This window comes from Macaca mulatta, chromosome 7 (assembly GCF_049350105.2).
Source record: "Macaca mulatta isolate MMU2019108-1 chromosome 7, T2T-MMU8v2.0, whole genome shotgun sequence".
Classification (NCBI taxonomy): domain Eukaryota; kingdom Metazoa; phylum Chordata; class Mammalia; order Primates; family Cercopithecidae; genus Macaca; species Macaca mulatta.
Genome location: NC_133412.1, coordinates 95,179,416 through 95,205,405, shown reverse-complemented (window position 1 = coordinate 95,205,405; position 25,990 = coordinate 95,179,416). Strand labels below are relative to the sequence as shown.

The window sequence follows — 25,990 nt, the reverse complement described above, 5'->3', positions numbered from 1 at the left end:
ACTCAGAACCAAGAAGATCTCAAACAGAATTTTAAAGAGACAATCAATAGGTGCCAACCCTGAACTGAAAGTCATGGTAAAATTACCTAATAAAGATATGAAAGCAGCCATGATGAAAATGTTTCGAAGGACAACTACAAACATGATTGAAACAAATGAAAAAACAGAAAGCTTCAGGAGGAAATAGAAAGTCTAAGTAAAGAAGTAAAATACATAAAAAAGAACCAAGATTTAAAATGGAAATTTTAGAACTTAAAAATATAGCTGAAATAAAAAGTCCACCAGATGGGCTCAGTAGCAAAATGGAAGGGATAGAGAAAATTATTAGTGAACTGGAAGATAGAACAAAAGAAATTACTTAATCTAAATAACAAAGGGGAAATAGAATGATTTTTACAAAAAATGAACCATGCCTCAGGGAATTGCAGGACTCTAACAAAATATCTATCATTCCTTTCATCATAGTACTAAAAAAGAAAAGGGGTAGGACTGAAAAAGTATCAAAGAAGTAAAAGCCAAAAACTTCTTAAATTTGGCAAGACACAAAATATAGCAGAATGCTGAGTTTAAAACGTCAGTCCCCAAAGGTCATTTATACAACATATATGAAATTGCAAAATTATAAGGATGAAGGACAGATTAATAGTTCCCAGGGATGAAGGGGGGGATGGGAGCAGAGAGGAAATTAATATGGCTACAAAAGGACAACAGAAAGCACCCTTGTGGTGATAGAAATGTTCCATGCCTTGACTGAGTCAGCGTCAATATCCTGGTTGTGATATTGTACTATAGTTTTATGCCACTGGAGTAAACTGAGTAAAGGATACATATGACCTGCCTTAATTTTTAAAAATATGTGTGAATGTATAATAATCTCAAAATTTTGAAGTTTAATAATACATGTCAACAATATTAGTAATAGCAAGGTTATAGAGAATTGAAACTGTTTTCCATAATGATATAACCTCAAAAACAGCTTGGAAGTTTCTAATAAGGTAAGATATGCCTGTTCTATGGCCCAGTGATTCTACTACAACAATAAAACTTACATAAGAATGTTCAACAGTTTCATATGTTCACAAAAAGACTTACATAAGAACATTTATAGCAGTTGTATTCATCATGGCCCCAAACTCGAAACAACACAATTCTATTACCAAAGAAGTATATAAACAAGATGGCATATTCATACAATGGAACAGTGTTCAACATAAGAAACAATAAAAATGTAGTGTATGATTTCATTAATATGAAATTCAAGAGAAAGCAAAACTAAGCTAAGGCAATAAAAATCAGAATAGTGGTTATCTCTAGGGGTAGGTATTGAGTGAAAAGAGGAATGAAATAATGCCTGGGTTGGTGGAAATATTCTGCATCTTGATTGGTGGAGGATTATTACACAGGGATGTGCATAACTAAACATTCACAAACATTTGATGAATGTTAGTGCACTTTACTGTATGTGTATTATGCCTCAATACAAAAACCAAAGAGATATACTGACGGAACTAAATATGGTGACAACACAAATACTGTATCTTTCCTAATATCAAGACCACCTAGGTTTCCCAGACATTTCTTATCTACTTTGCTGAAGGTCTTTCAGGCTTTTGAATCAATTTGAATAAAGTAACCACAGGCTTGTGCTTTGCTGTTGGGCATCAGAAAGCACTCAAGTCTCCTAATAATTTTATTTATGTATCAACCTATACCTATGAATGTTATAAAAAACATGAGTTCAACTCCACTGGGTCTGCATAGATTTCTCCCTTCATTATTTATTACTTTTCCCAACAGTGAGAAATCTGGCTCTCATGATTCATGATCTATTATATGTTTTACCTATATACATTTGTTCAATCCAAATGCTCACATAAATTAGTTGAAGAATTGCTAACCCATACCCCTTGAGAAAAAATTTATTACCTACAGAATGGTATTTGTGTGCCATTCTTTTGCCTTTAGTCTTACAGTATCTACTCAAAATACTGTTTTCAAAAATTATTTAGGTTAGTTATTTTCTTCCACATTAAAGACAGTGTCACTGTGTTTACATTATTCACTATAATATTGTTGGATGCATTTGTTACAGTTTCTCTTTCTTTTGGGAATCCGCTCACATTCTAGTTATCAAAAAAATTTATACACTGTAAGATTTACTTTTTGTGGTACACAGGTCTCTGGTACAGTTCTCACCAACACTTTTATCTGTTTCTTATCTTTATAGTTTTGCTTCTACCCATATGTATTCATAATATAAATAAACTCACACAATATGTAGTCCTTTGGACTTAGTTTCTTTTATTTACCAAGACACATTGAAGATTCATCCATGTTGTTGCATAAGTCAATATTTCATTTCTTTTTATTGCTGAGTAGTACTCAGTCATATGGACGAACCACAATGTGTTTAACCCTTCTCCATTTGAAGGACATCTGGTCATTCCCAGGTTATAGTAATTATGAATTAAGCTTCTGTAAACATTCACATGCAAATTTTTGTGTGAACATAACTTTTATTTCTCTTGGCTAAATATGCAGGAAAGAGATTGATGAATCATATTGTAAGTGAAGTTTAACTTTATAAGAACTGCCAACGTGTCTTACAAAGTGCTGAGCATTTCTCTTTCCTATCACCAATGTATGAGAGTTCCAGTTGATGTGTAGCCTATCCAGTACTTGATATTCTCATATATTTAAACTTTATCCATTCTTATAGGTGAGCAGATGTAAGTTACTTAATATCTTGATGTTTTAATTTCTTTCTTTATAAGTTTGAAATTATAATACCTGCTTCATAAGATTGTTTTTAATCTTATCTCCTGTGAGTGAGCAAGAAAAGCAGAGATGTGGACTAATGGACCCCATAGTTGTAAAGGATAGAGAATCACTCTAATAACTCTAGACAGCATGGAGATACAGATCGGATGTGACGAGATAGAAAGAAAGAAAGAAAGAAAGAAAGAAAGAAAGAAAGAAAGAAAGAAAGAAAGAAAGAAAGAAAGAAAGGAAGGAAGGAAGGAAGGAAGGAAGGAAGGAAGGAAGGAAAGAAAGAAAAAAATAAAGATAAAAAGGTGCAAAGAAAACCATAATTAATGCCTTCTGAATGAGGTCTTTTATTTTATTTTTATTTTTTATTTTTATTTTTTTTTGAGACGGAGTCTCTCTCTGCCACCCAGGCTGGAGTGCGGTGACACGATCTATACTCATTGCAACCTTGAAGGAGATCTTTTAAGCAGATTCTACAGATGTGTTTTTGTACAGTAGTTAGGTGTAGTCTTTGCGAAAACCTTCAAAAAAAATCCTATGAAGAAAGGGTTTTGGAGGAAGAAGCCAAACACTTCAATCTGACACTAGAGTCAAATTGAAATTGTCAGTCCACCCTTGTTTCTGTACATGGTGTCTCCCAGACAGAACATGTTGGAGAATCAGAGGATGAGACCCCCTCATGTATGCTTAATAAAGGATACACTGGGAAGAAAAGAGAAACAATCAGTGAGGGAAACCAAGAAATATCGGACCGTACTCTCCTTAAATTTGGTAAAGAATCAAAATGAGACACTTAATTATACTGGTAAGGTGGTGTTTGTGGGTTTTTTTTTTTTTTTTCCTTCTTATGTGAATCATCTCCGGCAGCTGTTTTGATGGATGAAATCATTCCCCTACTGGCTGTAAAGGTCATTTTTTGATCTTTCCAGAATTATTTATGAGGCCTTTTATAATTCATGTCTGTTTTCTAGTGCTTGTGATTTTGTTAATTAGTATTTTTTTTTTTTTACTTTGGCATGATTGTAGCAGAAAAACATAGAAAATGTATGAAAGAAAAAAAGAGAAAGGAAGGAAAACTTCGTGGGAGAAATACCCACCTGCCCCGCCCCGCCAAAAAAAAGGGTAATAGTTTGAGAGGATCAGTGTGCAAAAGGGCCAAGGCTATGAAAGAAGAAGAGAAAATCATTTTTACAATAATTTTAATGTAACTGTTTTTGGCACAACTCTGAAATAGCCTTGGAAATGTGATAATGGATGAAAACAACTACTAAATAATTATGGTGCTCTTAGAAATCAACCTAAACATGAGTGTGCTGCCATCCATATTTTTCTATACATATATATATATGTTATTTTGTTTTATAAGTGGCATAGTACTATTTTGTATTTGACTTTTTTCATTCGATAAATTAAATTCCTATGTTACAAAATTTTAATCACAATAATTTTATGGCTACAAAATGTTTTATTAAAAATGTGCAAAAGCTTTATTTGACTATTTAGCTGACCAGTCTCACTTGATTTTAATGTTTAAACTCTCCAATACAGTTGTATTTTTTATCCTCTCTTTCCCAGGAGAAAAATCTTTGTAAGTACTGAGAAATAAAGTAATTGGTCAAATTAGTGAACACCCTTTGAAATCTGTGGCTAACTTTTCCCCGTAGTTAGACCAATGAACACGGCTACCAGAACTTGAATCATCAGCTTCATCTGGGCTTGGAGAATATAATTGCAGTCAGAAGAGTGAAAGAGAGACCATGCCTAACTCTCTTCATGGATCACCTTCCAGTTTCGTCTAAACTCCTCAGTTTAAAAAGAGCTGTCTTCACTCAGTTCTCTGGAAAGGTGGTTACCGCATGCATAATCTTTATGCTATGTTGGACTGCATTGCATTAAAGCAGATGAGTTTTACAGAGGTGACCCTTCAGGGAGTTGGTCGTAAACTTCTTTTAAGTTTTGTGTACGTAATGAAAAATGTTTAATTTTCAAATCTTCCACAATACAATTGAGCTAAAACCTTAAAGAAACTGCTTGGAAACCTCTGCTACCACCCAAACATGGGTCCCAAACCCCCGGCGATGGGGAATCCGTAACCTTCTGTGGCCTGTTAGGAACCTGGCCGCAGAGCAGGAAGTGAGCGGCAGGTGAGCATTATTGCCTGAGATTCGCCTCCTGTGAGATCAGCAGCAGCATTAGATTCTCACAGGAGCCCGAACCCTACTGTGAACTGCGCATGCGAGGGATCTAGGCTGCTCTCTCCTTATGAGAATCTAACTAATGCCTGATGATCTGAGGTAAACAGTTACCCTCACGGTTAGGGGGATCCCTAAACCATCCCCCACCCTGCTCCGTGGAAAAATGGTCTTCAACAAAACTGGTCCCTGGTGCCAAAAATGTTGGGGACCACTGCACTGAAAGATGAATTCAGACGTTTTATATAAATATCTGTATCACAATTCATTAAAATCCACCGATTCTTGCTAAGACAATTCGAATTCTTTGAGACTCCTGTGTAGAAGAAAACCGGTAGTTAAGTTTTAGGAAATAAAACTGCTAAACGCTTCCAGGTCTTAACAGAGTGATTTCTACATGCATTCTTGCTGCCGTGGGGAGGAGTTGCTCGATATCCTCACAGACGTTGTGACTTTGGCTTTCTCTGGCTCCTGCTCTTTGGGGAGAGTAGGATGATCTGCTCCTGAAGACCCAGGGCAAGATTTGGAGACAGGCAGCAGGTGCTTGGGGAGCACTGTGCCCTGCGCAGAAGTAGGTTCCTACATCTGTAGTCTGGGTGGCTGTGATGTGCAGGGAGCTGTTCTTTTTTGCTTCTCCAGACTGAAATGTCAGTCTTTTCTGCTTCTTCACTTCTCCACTCTTCACTAACATTATCAAAAAAACGGGATGTCCCCCAGGCCTTTGCTTATACCACTGTATATTGCTTAAAGTAGTTGAGGAATTGCAGTACGTGGTGAAGTCCTCTCCTTCTTGTACATGCTGGTACTGAGGAATTTGCATTATTTGTTGTCCATTCACCTCTGTTTAGAAAGACAATGGGAAGCATCACATAAAATCAGAGTAGATATTTAGTCCCTTAGCTACGCGAGTCTCTCTCACTTTTCTTTTCTTTTTTTCCCTTTCTGTCCATGTTTCCCTTCCCATCTCCCTCAACTTTTATTCTTTCTGTCTCTTTCTCTCTGTTTCTCTCCTTTTCTCTTAATTCTTGTTTTTCAAACAGAAAGTCCATTCCCTGCCTGAAGATACTTCTCTATCCTGTTGGATTTATTCCCTGGAAGCAGTCAGGGACATCTCAAACTCACGTGACAATTGCATCCATAAGACCAACACTGATGTGATGAGTAGCATCTCCCTCTCCTTCCTCTTCATCCAACTGCTCCTAAATGGGTTGCCTGATATAAGCTTCTTCCAGAGCAATAGAAATAGTTGCGGTCTATTTTGGAAAGCAGATGTGTGCATTTTGGAAAGAAAGGGGAAGTGACTGCAAGTTAAGAAAACCAATCGGACTATTTTGCCCACCCACTTCAGAGGTCAGTCTATGTTTGCCAATGCTGCCCCCTTCTGGTTGGACTCAAACATTGCTCATTTGACAACACATTCTTTTATTAAAGTTGCTTTGTAATTTAAGTGGTTTGTATGTGTGTCAAGGATTGGAAGGAAAGAGCTTACTGATAGTGACGTTGTTCAAGGAGAAATAATTTGCCTCTTAAAATGGAGTCTGTGATTTAAAACTAGGGCATCCAAAGAAAAGAGAAAGTTCCATTTTGTCACTTCCATCGTCATTAAGAATCACCTTGTGCCATGTAGCAGGTGCTTGTAAGTGCGCTAATGGGACATATTAGGTCACAGACATTTTAATAAATGTGGGAGACACTTGTGATTTATTGTTAGACAACCCATTACCTCAAAACAGAAGATAAGAAATACATATTTCTCTTTTGTCACCCAGATTTCCCTAGTAAACTATCCAATTTAGAGATCATATCTACCACCCCACTATGTTACTTTTACATATGCCAGCCGTGACGAGGGAAGACATTAATATAATTAGAAAAAATGTCTTATCTAACAGATAATCAATTTCTATAGGAAGGCTTCCATAAACAAAACACTTGGATAAAGTAGCTTTCTGTTCTGATCTGGCTGAGAAACATCTACAGTGTGTGGTGGAAAAGGTTAGAAGATAAAAACAGAAAGTAACTTAAAAAAGCTGCTGGCTCCCACAGAACTTCAGCCACACTTATCGCACTGTTTATACCTGTATGACCACTGATGAATTATCTGAGTTAGCCTTTTTGTACCTTGAAGGTGTGAACTGTATCATCTTCAAGAAATGCACTGTCTTATGTGGCAGCTACAAACCACATGAGGATACTTAAATTTAAATTAAATAAAATTTAAAATTTAATTTATCATGCACACTAGCCACATTTCAAGTGCTCATTATTCATATGTGGCTAGTGTCTATGCAGATGCAGAACATATTTGCTATCTTTGAAAATTCTATTGGACAGTAGTGCTCTAGAATGTAGGGTCTATGAAAACAATGAATTTTGTCTCTGGTTTGCTGATGGATCACTAGTATAAACCTGATATGTGGTAAGCCCTCGATAAGTATTTGTCTATTATTCACCAACACGTCCTACTCTGATAGCTGGTAAATTGTGGATACTTTGGTGTTCGTTAAATGACAAAAAAAAAATGTGTGTTTGTATATATATTGTGTCACAGTTTAAACTCAAAATGTTCCAAAAATATTAAAATATTTGAACCATATTCAATACCATATTCAAATGATATTGGTTGACCATGTGCCCTTCTATAAAAACAATCAAGGTTTGGTTGTAGCTATTTAGAAATATTACCTTTAGGAGATACTAGTTTCCTAGAGTTGTCGTAGCCAACAAACTTGGTGACTTGAAAAAAATTTATTTTCTTTACAGCCCTAGAGACTAGAAGTCTGAAATTAAGGTGTCAGCAGGGCCCTGCTCCCTCTGAACGCTCTAGGGGAGAATCCTTCCTCATCTCTTCCAGCCTCCGGTGGCTCCAGGCATCCTTTGGATGTTGCTGCATAACTGCAACCTCTACTGCTGTCTTTAGATGGTCTTCTTGTCTGTGTGTTTCCTTTTTTTTTTTTTTCTGAGACAGAGTCTCAGTCTGTTACCCAGGCTGGAGTGCAGTGGCTCACTGCAACCTCCGCTTCCCGGTTTCAAGAGATTCTCCTGCCTCAGCCTCCTGAGTAGCTGTGATTACAGGTGCGCACCACCATGCCTGGCTAATTTTTGTATTTTCAGTAAAGACAGAGTTTCACCATGTTGGCCAGGCTAGTCTCGAACTCCTGACCTCAGGTGATTCGCCCACCTCGGCCTCCCAAAGTGCTGTGATTACAGGCATGAACCAATGTGCCCGGCCTCATCTGTGTGTTTCTTAAAAGAACAGTTGTCATTGGATTTAGGGTCTACCTGAATAATCCAGGGTGATCTTATCTTAATATTCTTAACTCAATTAATCTGCAAAGAACCTTTTTCAAATAAGCCCACATTCACTGTTTCTAGGGATTAGGACAGGGACGTATCTTCTGTCATCATTCAACCCACTGCAAGAAATCTAATGTCTTTAAAGTGTTGCCATGTAAATGTATTAACGGCGGAAATCTCAACATTTTGTGTAGGGTAAAAAGTGAATCAAAATCTGAATTACTGCATGAAATGGAAACAGACCAAGAAGCAGTTTTAGGATGTGCTGAAAAATGACAAATCTCGTGAATTAAGATAAATTTTTGAAATGCATGCCACTGGGATGCTTTTTTCCTCCTTAGGAATACTGGATTTGGATCTCAAAATGAAGACAAAGTTAACAATTTTAAGGCCATAAGAACTCCTTCCCCATTCAAGAAGAGCAAGGAGTGTGGAAGGAGCACCTGTGGGGGCTTTAGAAATCCTCTTCCCTTCATCCAGGGCAGCAGCACTGGTGCAGTTTACGAAGGAGGTGTAAACCAAGACAGAGGAATCTCGCTCAGGTCAAGCTTGCCCTTTCCCAACTAGCAGCATGGCCTCTCTTGGAGCCTCTCTCTAGATCTTATGGTTGGAAGTGGAAATTTACTAAAGGAAGAGAAGGGAAGCTGGCCATGCATTGGTTCAAGGAGTAAAAGAAATCTCTGCACTTTTAGATGGAATCTCTGCATTTCCTTGCAGGAAACATTTCCATTGAATATAAACATCTGATAGCTCTCAGTGGCAAATATTTTTGTCAAAACAGTTGTAAGAGAGGATCAGATTAAAAAATATTTATAATAAGATGTTACAAGTGTTATTCTATGAAATCTCAGATAAAAAATAAAAAATGCTGCCTGAATTGGACCATAAAAGGTGAGTAGACCTGTGTGCATATTACAATGGGAAAAATATATTCTAGGAAAAGAGGACAGATTTAGGAAAGCCCTTAATATTCACATAAAGGGTTAGAATTTATATATGCATATCATGTAAAAATATATTACATATATGAGAGAAGGATGGAAGATTAAAATAGAAGGTAAACGGAATTCTAGATGGCCTTGTATTTTTATTTTTATTTTTTTGAGACGGAGTCTTGCTCTGTCACCCAGGCTGAAGTGCAGTGGCATGATCTCAGCTCACTGCAAGCTCCACCTCCTGGGTTCAAGCAATTCTCCTGTCTCAGCCTCTCAAGTAGCTGGGATTACAGAAGCACGCCACCACGCCTGGCTAATTTTTGTATTTTTAGTAGAGACAGGGTTTCACCACGTTGGTCAGGCTGGTCTCGAACTCCTGACCTCAGGTGATCCGCCTGTCTCAGCCTCACAAAGTGCTGGGATTACAGATATGAGCTACCACGCCTGACAAGCCTTGTATGTTTTAGTATAGAGTTTCAACGTTATAACTTCTAATGGTTCCTCATTATCCACAGGGAGGCAGGAAATGATCTTATTAGATACATTTTATAATGACTCTAGTTGCCATGTAGAAGTTAGATTCAAAGAGTTGAGACTAGAGGCAGGAAGACAATTAGGAAGTCATTGCAATCATCGAAGTGAGAGATGCTGAATGTCTGAATTAGGAAACCAGTAAGTAATATAGAAATAAAGAAACGGATATGAGCAGTATTTGGAAGTTCAAACTGACATGACCTTGACAATTACTGGACTATCAAGGTCGTGTGTTATGTTTCATTAGGACTCTGATACGTATCTGGCATAGGAGCATGTTTACTTAGTTAGCTCTTGTGGGAGTTAGTATCCAAAGATGCCCCCAAAATCCTGCTTCTGATATTCATGCCCTTGTGTAGTTCCCTTCCATGTTGAGTCTGGGCTGGCTCCAGACGCAGTTTTAATTATATTTACAGAGGCCCCTTTTCCAAGTAACGTCACATTCATGGTTCTTATGTGTGCATGAGAATGCAGTAGAAATAATAGTGTGGCAGTTCTGGCCTAAACATTAAAAATGCCTGGCACCTTCCACTTTTGTAATATTGGAAGCCCTGAGCCACCAGGTAAGTTGTACCCTAGAGAGATCTTGAGGAGAGACCACATGCAGAGGCCATGTGTAATGAAAGCCCTGAGAATAGTTGGGATGAGAGATGAGCCCAGCCTTCCACATTCCCACCAAAGCTCCAGATACGGCAGTGAGCTCCAGGGGTTCTAGTCAGGCAAGCCCCCAGAGGACCCTAGCTGCAGTCAACATCACAAGGAGCAGAAGTGTCATGAGATAGTAAAATGGTACTTGCTTAAGTGAGTTGTAGACTAGTTGGTTATTCAGCAAGCCACAAAAGCACTGGAGACCAATGAAAAATAGTCTTTTTGAGAACTTGTGAGAAATCAACAATAAAAATGTACGCTTCCTCTGTCTGATCTCTGCTAGTCTCTAATAGCTTGACCTGAAGCATCTGCCGGTTTCACCAAACTTCTTTTCCAAAGCCATCCTTGTGCTTCTGCACTGGCACAGAAGACCTGGTGAAAATGATCAGAGCTAACAAGAGCTCTGTGCTACCACAGCACAGGAGCACGTGGCTGATTGCTCAGGTTGGGGCCCTGCAATCAACAGATATCTGTGTCTCTCATTTAACATGATTTTTATATTTCACTCACTCTTCTCATTCCATGTGGCTAAACTAACAAAATTTACAAGAACATGCCTGTCTGTGTCTCTATAAATAATCAGAATTTAACACATTATTTTCAATTGCAGATCAGTTTTAGAATCCAAAGAGACGGAAAATTTTGGTCCATATTTATTTGGTTACATACAGCTTTCATAAAGATAGGGATATTTTTGTAAGGACCGTGCACTACAGATTTACATTTTTCTTGATCGTGTGTGTAGGAAGATCTCTATCTCATCGTGGCTTAAGGCAGGCAGAGTTCTCAAGGAAGCTGGAGTCATAGGCTGGTTTCAAGCAGCATCATTCCACACTGAAGTGTGGTATGAATGTAATTAATTTCTATACATGTTTTGACATGCAGGAGACTGTGAGGCATTGTGTTGCAGGCACACACAAATGAGTCAGACGTTCATCTTTTATTTTACCCAAGCCTTTTGATTCTACCAATTTAGAGTTAGTTCAAGCCTCAAGATCATTGCTGGAGATATTAGAAATTCTTTCACTGATCTTTATGCCATTAATAATGGAGAGATGGTTTGGGAACTGGTTTCCACTAGCAGCTGGAACAGTGATCAGTCTTCTTTTGTGTAGTTCTCCACCAACACTAGTGTACAATGAACCATAGCTTCTCTGCACTCAGTCCTGTGCTATACCCTTCCAATTCCATACATGTTCAAATAGTATTACAAATTTAGCCACTTCCAATCTGATAGTCAAATAGATTCATTACCACCTTGTGAATAAATTTTGAAAAACTATTTCTCTCTGTATGTATATATCTCTAAAAGGGTCCAGTCTGAAAGATTTGTATACACTGCATCATTATTCTCAAAATGTATCGGCTTTTTTCCTAAATATGTGATAATAACAACAATGAGATTTTAAAAAAACATAAATCCAGAAAAGAGAAAGAAAGTGCAATAGCAGCATATTAGGAAACTGGACAGGAGCTGGATAAATAATTATTAATGTAGATGTTCAGAGAAAGTAGAAATTCTAGCTTTTAGATGAGGAAGCCCAGAAACAAGTTACTTCATCTTAACAACCCCCAAGAAAGCTCGGAATTATATGCCTCTAGAGTACCAATGGGACCTTAAACTGGTGGGTTGTTTGGAAACCTGCAAAAGGAGCAGAGCACCAAACACTCAGCCTGCTGAATACACCTGGAAATTACAAATGAAGAGACTTCGATAATAGAGTTCAGTGAGTCATCCAATATCACAATCGTGGTAGAACTGGGGGATAGACCATGTTAATAGTGAAGCTCCTTCATCAGTGCTCCATTATAATATTATGAGTGATATTTAAAAATGAAAATAGCCACATGTGAGAATAAATAAAAATAAAAATGTTCATGTAGGGGGAAAGTTGAACTAAAGCAAAACCAAAATCCCCAATGGATTAAAGGAGGCAGCATCACCTGTTCTGGTATTAAACATGTGTATTTCCATGCCAGGTGTGTGAGGAAGAGGCATGCCGACATGCTCCTTTTGTGCTGTGATAAAATATAATAGAAGAATTTGTTTTCAGGACATAGCAACAATGAGGGAATAAATGTTACTGTTATTTACTCAGATTGTTTTAGATAGATTTGACTAACTATTGGGTTCTTTCAGAATCATGCCAAAAGAGCAGGCGATGGGTCTGACTCCATGACGTGGTTAATGTGTTGTTGGGAGCTGGGGTTAGTATTGTTTGGTAACAGTCCAGTTACCAGGTCATGTGTTACGCTTCATTAGCACTCTGACATCTGTCTGTCATAAGGAATATGTTTACTTAATTAGCTCTTGTGGTAGTTAGCTATGATCACTAGCATGCTTATTTTTCCATGTTAGCATAATCCTCTTGAAAACAAAATCTGTAATTCAATGGATTTGTCTTTTCCATCCTACTCATGGTTCTTTGCCAATGCTGGTAATAGTGCAACACCAGACACAGGTTTGCGTATGGGCTGCAGGTGCCTGAACAGCACTGTGCAAAGGCACAGAGGTATGTGGCTGAGTCTTCAGGCTGGGATCCTTTGATGTACAAATAGCTGTAACCCTCCTTGGTATTAAGAGTGACACTTACTCGTCCTTTCTTCTTTTCATCCCCATTTAAAGTCATTACAAACAAGGCCTTGGGGATTTTTGCCGTTTCCAATCTGTACCAGTGCAAGGCATAAAAATTGCTGGAAGGGAAGCTGCAGGTGAAGTTGGTGCTGTCTCTCTCCTGAACATGCAGTGACTGGGGACTTTGTTCCACGTTCAGGATGCTGCTCACGCCTGTTTTATTAAAAAAAGAGTCAGAGATAGAAATTGGTCTCTCTAAAGGGTTTGCATTTTCTTCACACATCCCCCAAATAAAACCTAGAGTGTCTGACTGCATCCTCCTCTTTCCTCATCATCACCCCAGACTAAGAACGTCTCCTGTAACTCCTGGACTTACAGTCAAGATGAAGCCAGAGGATTAGTAATGGGGCTGCCAAAGGATTCTTCTCCATGTTTCCTGCTCACCTACCCTCAGCAGAAAAAGGTTTTGCAGCCAAAATCTGTGGAAGTATTCTGCTTCAGAAAACAGGATTCTGCATCTGGTTGCCTAGCCAATCAGAGACCAGCTCCTATAAATGTCCTTGAAACACTCTGCCCTATTTTCAGTTTCCTGTGGTTCACAAAGAGGGGTCGAAGTAACTGCTTTCTTCAGGCCAACTTCATAAACTTTGAGGAAATCCCCCATGAGTCTGGAACACAAAGATAATTGACAACCTTTCAGAAGCGCGCTGCCTAACTGTGGACCGCTATTATTCAAATTCAGAGGGAGTTACAAGTGGAATGGCAATTTGTGGCAGGAAAAGGACTTTTCTTTGAATCTTCAAACATTGAAAAAGAACTTTTGAATCCCCCTCAAATTAAAAATGTGTGCACATCTAGACTACCTTTCTCTTTATGTACATTATTTAACAAGAAAGCCATGCAATAGAGACATTACTGTTTCCAATTTACAAACAAAAAATAACCCAAAGCTCAAGGAGATTGAATAATTCACTCAAGGAGATTGAATAATTCACGCAAGGAGATTGAATAATTCACTCAAAGTCAATTACCTAAGTGGTATATTAAGAATTAGAACATATATCTGTCTAGCTCTAGACTTTATAATATTTGGAATCTGATATGCCACCTACATTTGTGATGCACCATGAATGTTTTACATGTTAGATATGTTCTAAAAATAATGAAAGCCTAATTTGTGGATATTCTTTATAATGGCTAAAAAATGAGAACAACCCATACGTCCATCAGCTGGTGAATGAATAAGCAAAATGCAGCATATTCATACAAGATATGAATGATATTTGACAACAAAAATAAATCAAGAATAAATAAATTAAATAAATAAGCAAAAATGAAATAAACAAAATAAAACATCTAATATATGCTACAACACAGATGAGTCTCAAAAATACTGTTTTAAGAAAAAGAAGCCAGACACAAAAGATTACATATGGAGTGATTCCATTTATATGAAATGTTCAGAAAAGGAACATTATCTATAAAGACATAAGCTGGCTGCCTGGGACCAGGGTTGGGTTAGAGATTAACTATAGTTTGGCATAGGGATCTTTCCAGAGTGTTGAAAAGTATTTACAAAGAGATTATGGTAATAGTTTCATAAATCAGTTATTAATTAAGAATCATTGAACCATACATTCAAAATGGATGAATTTATGGAATGTAAACATACTCCAATAAACTTGTTTAAAAGTAAATAAGAATTATGCTGTCTTGCTTCTGTCACAGTCTAGATATAATGTTAGTTTGATTCAATATACATGTATTTTTTAAACAGTAGTTTTTGTGCTTTGAATTTTCCTAGGAGCTCTGAGGAATTAAAAATTACTAAGCTATAGCCTCATCTAGGGGAGAGGAAAAGAAAGAAAAAAAATTACAAAGCAACATTCCCTGTTCGCTGTGAGCCCAAAATATAATTGGAGAAATAAGATACATCCAAGGGAAATTTAATAGTATAAGGGAGCATTAATTAATTTTTTCAGAATATAAATTCAACCTCTAGGTATTTTGTGTATGAAGTGCCTTTAAAACCTTTCCAGTGAACAACTGAAATAAGCAAAGGAAACAGCATGGGGTTTGTACTATTATCAGGGGACAGCACTTTCCACATACATTTAAATCATGTTCTAAAAAATTAGAACAGGATTAGAAAGTATCTCAATGGTTAACTTCTAGCTTTCCTTCCCAGGAAAGGAGATAAAGGTATGGGTAGTAAAGGAAATCCTGGAAGCCTCAATACTGACTCCTAGTTCAGAAGCATGAGGACTAGAGTTAGGGATGGCTGCTAGACAAAAAAGCCATTCTTTTTTTTTTTTTTTTTTTTTTTAGTTATACTTGAAGTTCTGGGTTACATGTGCAGAATGTGCATTTTTGTTACATAGGTATACACATGCCCTGGTGACGTCAACCCGTCACCTACATTAGGTATTTCTCCTAATGTTATCCCTCTCCTAGTCCCCCACCCCCGGACAGACCCCAGTGTGTGATGTTCCCCTCCCTGTGTCCATGTTTTCTCATTGTTTAACTCCCACTTATGAGTGAGAACATGCAGTGTTTGGTTTTCTGGTCTTGTGATAGTTTGCTGAGAATGATGGTTTCAAGCTTTATTCATGTCCCTGCCGAGGACATAAACTCATCCTTTTTTATGGCTGCATAGTATTCCATGGTGTATATGTGCCACATTTTCTTAATCCAGTCTATCACTGACAGACATTTGGGTTGGTTCCAAGTCTTTGCTGTAGACAAACAAGACATTCTAATCAAGGTAGTTTCTTCTCCAGATCACAGCATTCAGATAACTTCATCTTAGGAGAGTGAAGGCATGGCCACAATCACTCAGAAAGCCTACACGCTGTGAAGCTCATTTCTGGGGAGAATACTGATCCACTGATAAACTCACCCACGTGTTGGAGGAGCAGTGTCCAGACCAAGAAGGACATACGTCTAGCAGCAGCGAGAATTCCTCTATCTATAATAGTAGGACAGACTCCTACAAGGTATAGCCACACATTTGACCTGAAGTAAAGGCCAAGCCTGTTGGCAACTAAATACGGCCTTACAGGGAAAGTAAACAATGAGATTCTCTTTCTGGAAGAGTGCATGATCCTAGTTTCCTTCCTCCCCACTTTGGCCGCAGGACAACTCAAATATCAATCTTTATCATTCTTAACAGCCCAATATATCAAGGGAGGATTCTAAATGCACTCACCCGATAGTAAAGGGAAACAAGGTCAATTTGCTTTCTCTGTTTTGAGCAAATAGTAGGCCTGTATATCTACTCTTATGCAAGGAGTGTGTGTGTGTGCAGAGAATTTTTTAAAACATAAAAATATATACATACACATGAGTCCTCTGAAAAACTTTTGCAACATAAAAGATAAGATGCACGCACTACAGAGAAAAATGCCTCAAAATTTTTTCCACCTCATCTCCCCAGTGAGTAAAGTGAGGGATTGATAGATAATATTTTTAGTAAGATTATTTATTAATTCCCCCAAACTTTAAAGATAAACCAATGTAGATAAACCAAAGCTAGTATTCAACTATTTAGCACTTACATATTTAAATATTACATTAAGAAAGTTATGGGACAGAAATCTTGACAATTCTGGATAAATAACACAAACATAAATCCAGCTTAAACTTGTATATTAATATTTGAATTGCACGGACTCTGGACATAATTTTACCTTTTGTGCATTCATTCAGCAAACATATATTGAGTGTGTCTCCTGTGTGCTAGGCATTGTTTCAGGCATGGAGAACATGGTAGTGAAGAGATAGAAAAGGGGCTGGAGTGCAGTGAGAAGAAATTAAATAAATGAGTTTTTACAAAATAAGATAATTCTATACAGTGATAAGCTCTATAAAGACAGCATAACACTGTAATGAGTTAGAGAGTTATTCTTGGGTTGAGAAAAGAAATCTGCTCTAAATAAGGTATGGAGGGAAGGCTCAACTCTGACACTTTGTGATGCTAGGCAAGACATTTAATCTCTCTCATATTCAATTTCCTTTTCTGTAAGTCACCAGTAGCTTTTTGTTGGTACTGGGCTAAGCATTGGCATTTGTCATTTTATTTATATCTCAAAATAACCCTTTGTAGTAAGTACTATCGATATCCACATTGTAGGGATAAGGAAATTGAAGCATTAAAGTTATTAAGTAATTTGCTAAGATAATTCAACCAATGAGTGGTAGGTCCAGAAATCCAATCCAAGCCTATGTAATGGTTATGCCACTACATTATAAGTAATGGAAAAAACAGAAATTACTTTTACACCAACTGAATAATCATCTAGTTCAATAACTTCTGTATCTTAAGCACTCAACCAGATGCATTCAATATAGAAAACAATGGGAGTTGGGAGGCACCATCTGAAATTGCAGTGCAGTCTATCTACAAGATAAAATTCAGTATTTTTCCGAGGGGCATTTTGTAATTTGCATAGCATATTTTATGTACTATAATAAATATCCATGTTCTATCACGTTTCTTACTGTTAGCGGGAAATCAGTCTCAATATGATGCTGTATTGGGAGGTTGGAAGGCATATGGTAACATGGAGAGAGTATGCTATACAGTGTTCCCTACAATGGCTTATTTTTATCCATCATTGACTCTTGTTCTCACTTCTTAGGATATTTCTATATTACAGTAAAGGACAGGGCAGTAGACAAACTCTCACTTCATAGAGAAAAACTTCCCACCTTGTGCAATAATGCCAACCTTTGTTGCCAAGGTATTCTATTAGCCTAAACCAGCCCATATATCATATTTGCCACTTTGAAATCAATCTCCCTCACATATTCAGGGAAAAAGATTTTTTAAATGAAAAAAAAAAAATCACAGCCAGTCCTGCTGAATCCTGTCTCACATGATCACTACAATGGGAAGGTTACTGACATTGGTTCAGAAATGTTAGCTCCTGTTGCAACCAGGCTTCACCATAGCTTAGCCCATGAACACTGGAGGGCAGCAGGAAGGCCACATAAACCTCACCAAACAGTTTAGCGGGACACCAGGTGGCAGTGCTTCAGAACTTGGTGCTTTAGTTCTCAACGCGTGGAATATGCTAGAGCCTGATTCTCAAAAAAGGAAAATATAATAGAAAGATTTCGATAAAGGCTTCACAAAGTGGCGAACTTTGCGTAAAGACGTAGAGGAGTTCAGAGGTACACCATGAAGTCTGGTGGGGGTATAACATTGCAGGCATAGTGGGCAAAGGCCTTGATATGGAAGCCCGCTTGGAGTGTTTAAGGAATAGTATCTCATCTTTCCCTCTACCCTCTTGCGCTTCATAGCACACTACTGTAGAAGAGACTCACTGAGACATTCAGCACTCTTAAATGCTTAGTCGATTATTTCCTCCATCTGTTGATCCTGAGGCAATTTGTGCCTAGGTTTGGCATCTTGTCATCCTCACTGAGAAAGCCAATGCTGCTGCTTTGGGGCTGTTTGCTTCTCCATAGTCCAAACTTTGCTTTATAGGAGCCCTTTAAGATGTTACACCCTGCTTGACTTTAGTTAGAGATGCTTTTCAAAGTTAGGAAAAGTTGTGTCTCATTTCCCAAATATGAAAAACTGGAACATTAAAACCTATCTCGTAGGGTGTACGATGCTTAAATTAGGTAATGAATTTGAAATGTATAAATAGTGCCTGACATATAGTATGGCCAATGAATATCAACTCTCTTCTTTCCTAGTAAAACCTGCTTTTCCTTCAGTGTTCCAGTCTGGAGCCTGTTACTGCTTTTTCTTCTTACGTCGAACGTGGTTCAATGATGGGAGGGTTAAATTAGACGAATTAAATTTTATGGAGTTTAATTGAGCAAAGAACAATTAGAGATTCAGGCAGCCCCCCACCAGACCAGAACAGATTCAGAGAGACTCTGGCACTGCCACATGGTCAAAGAATATTTATGGACAGAAAAAGCAAAGTGACTTATAGAAAAAGGAAGGTACAGAAACAGATGGATTGGTTAAAGCTTGGCATTTGCCGTATTCGAACGTGATTTGAACAGTTGGCCACCTATGGCCAAAACTTAGGGATTTGTAGAGAGCAGACTGTAGCCTGTTTACGCATCCTGTTAGGTTACAGGGCACTGTGTATGGAGAAACCTTTGCCCTGAGCTTAAAATAAGTCAGGAGGCAGCTTTAGGCTAAACTTAATTTAACAGAAGTTTCTAGAAAACCTACTTGGCCATCTCTTCCCCTGGGAGTAGTCACTATTTTTCATTATCCTCTCGTGGTCATTTCCTCCTGGCTACATTAATACAATTGGGGTGCTGAAGGGGCACAGGAGGATCACTCAGTGGGTTTCATTTTCATTTTCCTAATGAGTAATTATATTAAGTGCTTTTTATGTATGCTTATTACTATTAGATATCATATTTCTGAAGTGTCTCTTCAAGTTTTGGCCATTTGTATTGTTTTATCATTGCTTACTGACTTGTACAAGTTTTTTATGTATTCTGCATTTGAATCTTTTTCAGAAATATGTCAATGTAAATATAATTTCCCAATCTGTGCACTGACTTTCCACCTTTTTAACATTGATTTTTGACAAAGGGTTTAAAAATTAGACTTTTATGTTAATGGGAAGCTAGCTAGACAGGTTTTTTTGTTTGTTTTATAAATACTTTAAAAATACCTTTTCCTTTTTAGCTTCTGTGGATTTTGATGAGAATTCAGCAAGCATTCTTAAAGATATTCCCCAGAACATGATATATCAACTTTCTCTGGCTGCTGGCAAGATTTGCTTTGTTTGTTCCACTTAGACATTCCGAATATGGACTTTCCTTCCACATCTGCGGTGCTTCGGGCAAAACCACAGTGGTGGACTTAGAGAATTCCTTACTCAACTTTATGGCATTCTGTATAGCATTGCTCCTGACCAAGGAGCTTGTTTTACAGAAAGTCAAGTGTACCAGTGAGTAGAGGTGCTTCCTGAAAACAACAGATTATGAAATGGGTAATGGAAGAGGTAGTTATGGAAACCAGCTACAACCATGAGACCATTTGTGGATAAAAAAGACTATACTGTTATAAACATTTCCTTTCCATTGTGATATGAAAATATTAAAATACGTGTTAACCATTTTTTACTCTCCTCCCATTTGTCTATACATAATAGTGAAAGATATGTTAATAAGTTAATCACATATCTTGTTAAATTTCAGAAGCTAAACTACAGGATATCAATGGGAGAGTGTGACTCAGCTAAAAGAGGAAAGACCATTACCCAAAGATGAATAAATAAACTTTGTATTCTCTTTGAGGTAGCGGGGTATTTGTGGTTGAGTGAAGAATAGTGGCATCATATTGGCAGGAAACATGCTTTTTAAAATTGTCTTTATTTGAAAGCTAAGTGTTATGAAAAGAGGTGCATACGGATGTCAAGTTTACAAGGTAGGGGTATTGTGGTAACTTCGTACTGTCTCATCGTAACTATCTGGAAATATATTTCTAAGAAAATCCTTCCCTATATTATTCTCTATTAAGTTGAAAAAAATTGTGCAAGACAGGTGCCAGGCTCCAGGAATGGTGGCAACTCACACATGTTGCTACTGATCTGCTAACTCATCTTATTGTTGATTCACAACTCTCCCACTGCCCCCAGGTCTCCTCTTTCAGCTTCTCTTTTTCTTGGGCCAAGCACCCAGGGAACAAGATAGCAAATAACACCATTTCTTCTGAAGGTCACCAACACTATGAGATTGAAGGAGGTAAGAGACAAGTTTTAGTTTGTCCTCATGGGTTCCACCTGTCACCATGGGTTCCAAAATGTCTTTACAAATCAGTTTTTGCATGCTCTTGTCCACATTCAACTCTCCTTCCCAAATGTGAGTCTAGCTGACCTAGAGTAAATTCAGGCTCAATACTAGATGCAAAGACAATAGCTTTGCATAGGAGTAAGAGCAGATTATGGCATTGTATCACATAGAAATCTGGCATGCTTATCCGACTGTATATTACAAATAAAAAACATGCCCAGCCACAGAATTTAACAAATGAGACTGAATACTTTGGATCCATGGGATAGAAATGTGATATCAGGACAATTCTAGGACACATGATCTAAGAAGTACTCTTCTACTTGTGAAGGCAATAGGAATGAATATCCTGATCCTCTTCAGCCTAGTAAATAAAACTCAATGTCAGATTTTGAAAATATTACATTTTATTCCTGTTATAATTTCATAAAAACATAAAAAACTAAGTAACTCCTGAGAACCACCAGCTCCAGCAATTGCATGAGGTCTAATCCTTATAATTACTCTTATTCTACATCTTTCATGATGGTTCTGCTTCCCTGATTGTACCCTAATTGACATAAAGCCTAAGAGGAAAGGGCTAAGGAAATGATTTTTATTATGATTCAAGATAACTAGACCCATATTTCTGCTGTGAGCATCGTTAAGTGAAACTGCCACTTTAAGTTATTATGTGGAAGTCTTTCCAACTTTAGACAACTTTACACGTTTTCCGTCTGATCTATTTTCAGTAAAAATTTAAGTATTAGAAGAAAGTTGCTCTGAACACCTGTTTCCAAATGAGATAGAAAGAGGTTTTACTTAGAATTAACTCATCTAATCCAGACCACAGATTAAATCCACAGACCACAGTCACTACCCTCTCTTGCCTGAGATCTGCAGGTGTGCATTTCAAATTGGCTCCTGTAGCAAAGGATGCGGAGTAGAGGGTTCTCTTGTCGAGCCCTAGGGTTTTTGTTTTGCTTTTACTATCACTTCAAACACTGTGAGTTCCCGGAGAGCACAGAAGTATGTTGCTGAGTCTTCTAGCTGTAAGGCTGAAATGGTTAAGGTGATGGAGCTAGCTGCTTTCTGGAAGTTGACAGAATAGCGACCATTTCTTGCATTCTGTTGAGAAGAACCCTGGCGAATAAGGAAAATCATCTCTTTGCCGGGAAGTTGCTTGTACCAAAAAAGGTAATATGACCACGAACTTGTTTCATACTGGCAGTTCAGGGTGACTGCTTTCCCTACTGGCATGGATACTGATGACTGGGCTTGAGTAACCTTCTGGGCCACGCTGGATCCTGTGGGAAAAAATCAGAAAACAGAGCTGATCCTTTGATATAGTGAATCATAAGAACTAGATTAATTTAGGACCCAGAGACAAACCAAACTAAAATCATAGTATGCTCGCCTTTTTCCAATTTCTCCTTTCCTCTTCAAATCCATGAGAAACACCACATGTCTGTCTATCATCCTTCCATCCTTAACATTTTTACCCACATTTGGAACCATCCATACCAGAGTAGCTGAAGGCCACAAATATGCACAGCAAGCTGGAGAACAGCATGTGGCATGTAGCTCTCTGCACAAATGTGAGTTGTGCTGCCTGACGCTCCAAGTTCAGTACCCGCAAGGGCCCTGTGGTGTGCATACGTAGTTCCTGAGTTCTGATGCTATCTCCCCAAACAGGAAATTGAGTCTCATGTTCATAGACTACATGGCTATGCACAAATGAGGAAACGTGTCTGGTTCACCCTGAATCTTTACTTTGTCTAGTTGTCTTTCCCTAGTCATTAGGATAGACAGAACCTAGAAAACGGATATAAGAAAAGCAATTTGTATTGAGGGTTGTAGCTGAGGGGAACTGCAGTTGAACCAGTTGACATACATTGATAATATTCATTTAGCATATATTTACTTTTTGCCATCAGAAATGAATTAAATTTAAAAGAAAAATACTCAGATATTTGACTTTCTCTGTGAAAGGCAGTCCTATTCTAAACAATTACTGCATCTCTTTCTTCCTCCTTACTGAGTTCTAGGGCCCTAGTTAAGTTCTGTAATAAGTAAAGCTACTTCAAAATCAAATGATAAAAATAAGTCCTTCTTGACTTTCAGAAGCTGCTCAGTTGTTTATGTTTTTATGAAATTATAATAGGAATAAAATGTAATCATTTCAAAATCTGACACTAAGTTTTATTTACTAGACTGAGGAGAATCAGGATATTCAGTCCTCTTGCCTTCACAAGTAGAATTGTACTGCTTAGATCATGTGTCCTAGAATTGTCCTGGTATCACATTTTCTATCCCATTGATCCAAAGTATTCAGTCTCACTTGTTACATTCTGTGGCTGCGCATCTTTAAAAATTTTAATGATAAGCATAAGATATTGTTTGTCATGATAAGCATACAAGATCTCTCTGTGATACAATGCTATAATATACTCCCACAGAACGTGTTATCTGAAGGTTGCAAGAACTTCGTGCATGTCAATACCACAGAAGTTGGTGGCTGAATTTTTTATATTCTGTTATGTGATTGTATGGAATTTAGATGTTAATCCTCCACGTGATTTCATTGTCTTTTTTAAAATTTTAAATTGAAAAGTTTTTATTTTAGAGTTGGGATCTCTCTCTGTCACCCAGACTGAAGTGCAGTGGCACGGTCATAACTCATTGCAGCCTGGAACTCCTAGGCTCAAGTAATCTTGTCACTTCAGCCTCTCAAATGGCTAGGACTCCAGTTGTGAGCTACCAGGCCTGCCTAATTTTTTATTTCATTTTGTAGAGATGGAGTCTCTCTACGTTGCCCAGACTGGTCTCAAACTCCTGGCCTCAAGTGATCTTATCTTGGCTTCCCAAAGTCCTGGGATTTTATGTGTGAACCCAGCTCCTAGTTTCACTGTCTTAATGGATGAATTAATATAAAGGGACCAAGAGATAGCTAAGAAAGAAAGTGCAGAGAAGGTCTCTAAAACATTTCCAGTTCTTTTATAAAGGTGAAAATAGCATATCACTGAATGGTGCAGGGAAGAGTTTCTCATTGTTTGAGACATCTACTCCTCTGTCCATTTCACCTCTGAGTGCCGACAGGTAGCCATGCTCTGGTTTGCAATTATTTGCACTTAAGTAGATGGAGACCATTAATACCCACAGTAGACTGGGAACCAGTATGATGGCAGGATTTCCCTCCTGTTGAAATAGCCCTGCTTTGTACCCTGACAGTATAGGTGCAGGATCCCGCAGCTCTGTATAGAAGCTGCCTCTGAAATGTGGTTTCTGGGTGGGTCAAGTGTTAATGTGCTGTGATAACCCCTCGGTGGGGAAATTGGTTCTATCCTAAACATTGTTTTGCGCTTTCTTATAACTTAATTAACAAATGACAAAGGATTATATCTGGTAAAGGACATGCATGAAAAAATATTGAAGGAGGCCGGGCGCGGTGGCTCAAGCCTGTAATCCCAGCACTTTGGGAGGCCGAGGCGGGCGGATCACAAGGTCAGGAGATCGAGACCACAGTGAAACCCCGTCTCTACTAAAAATACAAAAAATTAGCCGGGCGCGGTGGCGGGCGCCTGTAGTCCTAGCTACTCAGGAGGCTGAGGCAGGAGAATGGCGTGAACCCAGGAGGCGGAGCCTGCAGTGAGCGGAGATCGCGCCACTACACTCCAGCCTGGGCAACAGCGTGAGACTCCGTCTCAAAAAAAAAAAAAAAAAAAAAAAAAAATATTGAAGGAATTCTTAAAAGGAGATGAATCATTTAAAATTTCCAAGTTTAGGAAACTGATCTGTGATAAATCTGAGGGGCTTATCTGAAACCAATTTATTATGAATCATGGCTTTGATTGCAAATATTCATTCATGTTTTGATTGTTCACTTACTATCAACCTGAGTCTAAGGTGAAGCTGCTCACCAATCCTAGACTTCGACACAGGAGACAAACCAGAAGTCATCACCTCCCGTCCTTCCTACTTACACATCAAACCAAGGGAACTGGTAACTTCACAATGGCAAAGCATCAGCTCAGACAAATGAGATTTAAAAAAAAGACTCCCAAGTTCAGTATTTTCTCAAGTTGTGAATTCTAGTGTCAAGAGTAGCAGCGAAGGCCTATTATTTCTACTGGAACTCTATGCTTACTTTTATTAGAAGTTCTAGGATGGGAGAATCAATGGGCGCTCTGAATTAAAATCTTTAGCCATGCTGTTGTCATGAGTGCATGTGTACTTTTTAGTGCAATTCTATAATTTTTAATAGTTATCAGGAAGACAAAGTCTCTCACAAAATGCTGCTTTATCAGTAAAAATATTCAAAACTATTAATAGTATAAATTTTCAAAATAAAAATATTTCCCTCTTTGGACATTGAAAGAATGAAGATTCTTTTCCACTTTATGCTGAAACTTCATCTGATCAAGTAGTCTATGTCAAAGCACCAAATTCCAAAAGCTGTATTTTTGTTGGATTGCCCCATAAAGAAATCCCAATGGGAATAATTGAGTTATTCTACGGCAAACTGTCCTCAGACTCTTCCCGGTTCTTTGTAGAAATCCCCAAACTCACATCTGTAAGAAGCCACAGAATCACTGTTGAGGCTCCCAGCTCTTCCCAATTCTTCCTCTCTCTCATGTACTTGACAACAGCCCTCCTCTCATGCTGACCACGAATTCCAACCTAGGCACTGTATTCTACTTTATTCTTCAATATTTCAGTCCAATGAAAGCCACTCTAATCAGACATAAATACTATTCCAATTTCTTCTTTGATTTTTCAAACTGCTAGAAAAGGAAGTAAAATAAACTTTGAGAGCTCAGGGGAGTTAATATTCACAAAATGCTGACATTTTGTGGGCACATCTCCCATTGCTAAGAGGTAACTAATTGGATTTGTTTCCACCTCCTCTTTTTATGTATTGAAACAGTATGCATTGTGGTTCAGGGGAAAGAGTCTCGGGTTGTTTATTTCAGGTTGAACATCCTTTTATTCATAAATTAGAGATTTTTTCCAATTGATTTTTTATTGCCATTTAAGTGACCTACCAGAAATACATCTGACAAAATCGTAGGTAATGAAGGTGCTATTCTCCATTCTGTGGACTGGTGAAGATAGTAAAAACTGTGGTTGTTGTAAACCATTTAAAAATTATTTTTTAAATTTAGGAAATAATTATCATGAGAAAAAGTACAGAAAGTCATATAGCAGACACCTTTGTATCCAGCGATGAGAATAAACAGATAAACAGATGATGAATTTTGTTATGCTTTCTAAAAATATTCTCT

General features: G+C 37.9%; 1 gene segment (V, D, J or C); it reads right to left on the bottom strand.

Annotated features, from left to right (window-relative positions):
• LOC106999341 (T cell receptor delta constant-like) overlaps window positions 1-22,308 on the bottom strand; it is a 356,123-nt gene extending 333,815 nt beyond the window's left edge. The window contains 2 exon segments of the C gene segment in view: window positions 21,711-22,012; window positions 22,123-22,308. Coding sequence covers window positions 21,711-21,965 — 255 coding nt within the window.
• Between the last annotated feature and the right edge of the window lie 3,682 nt (window positions 22,309-25,990).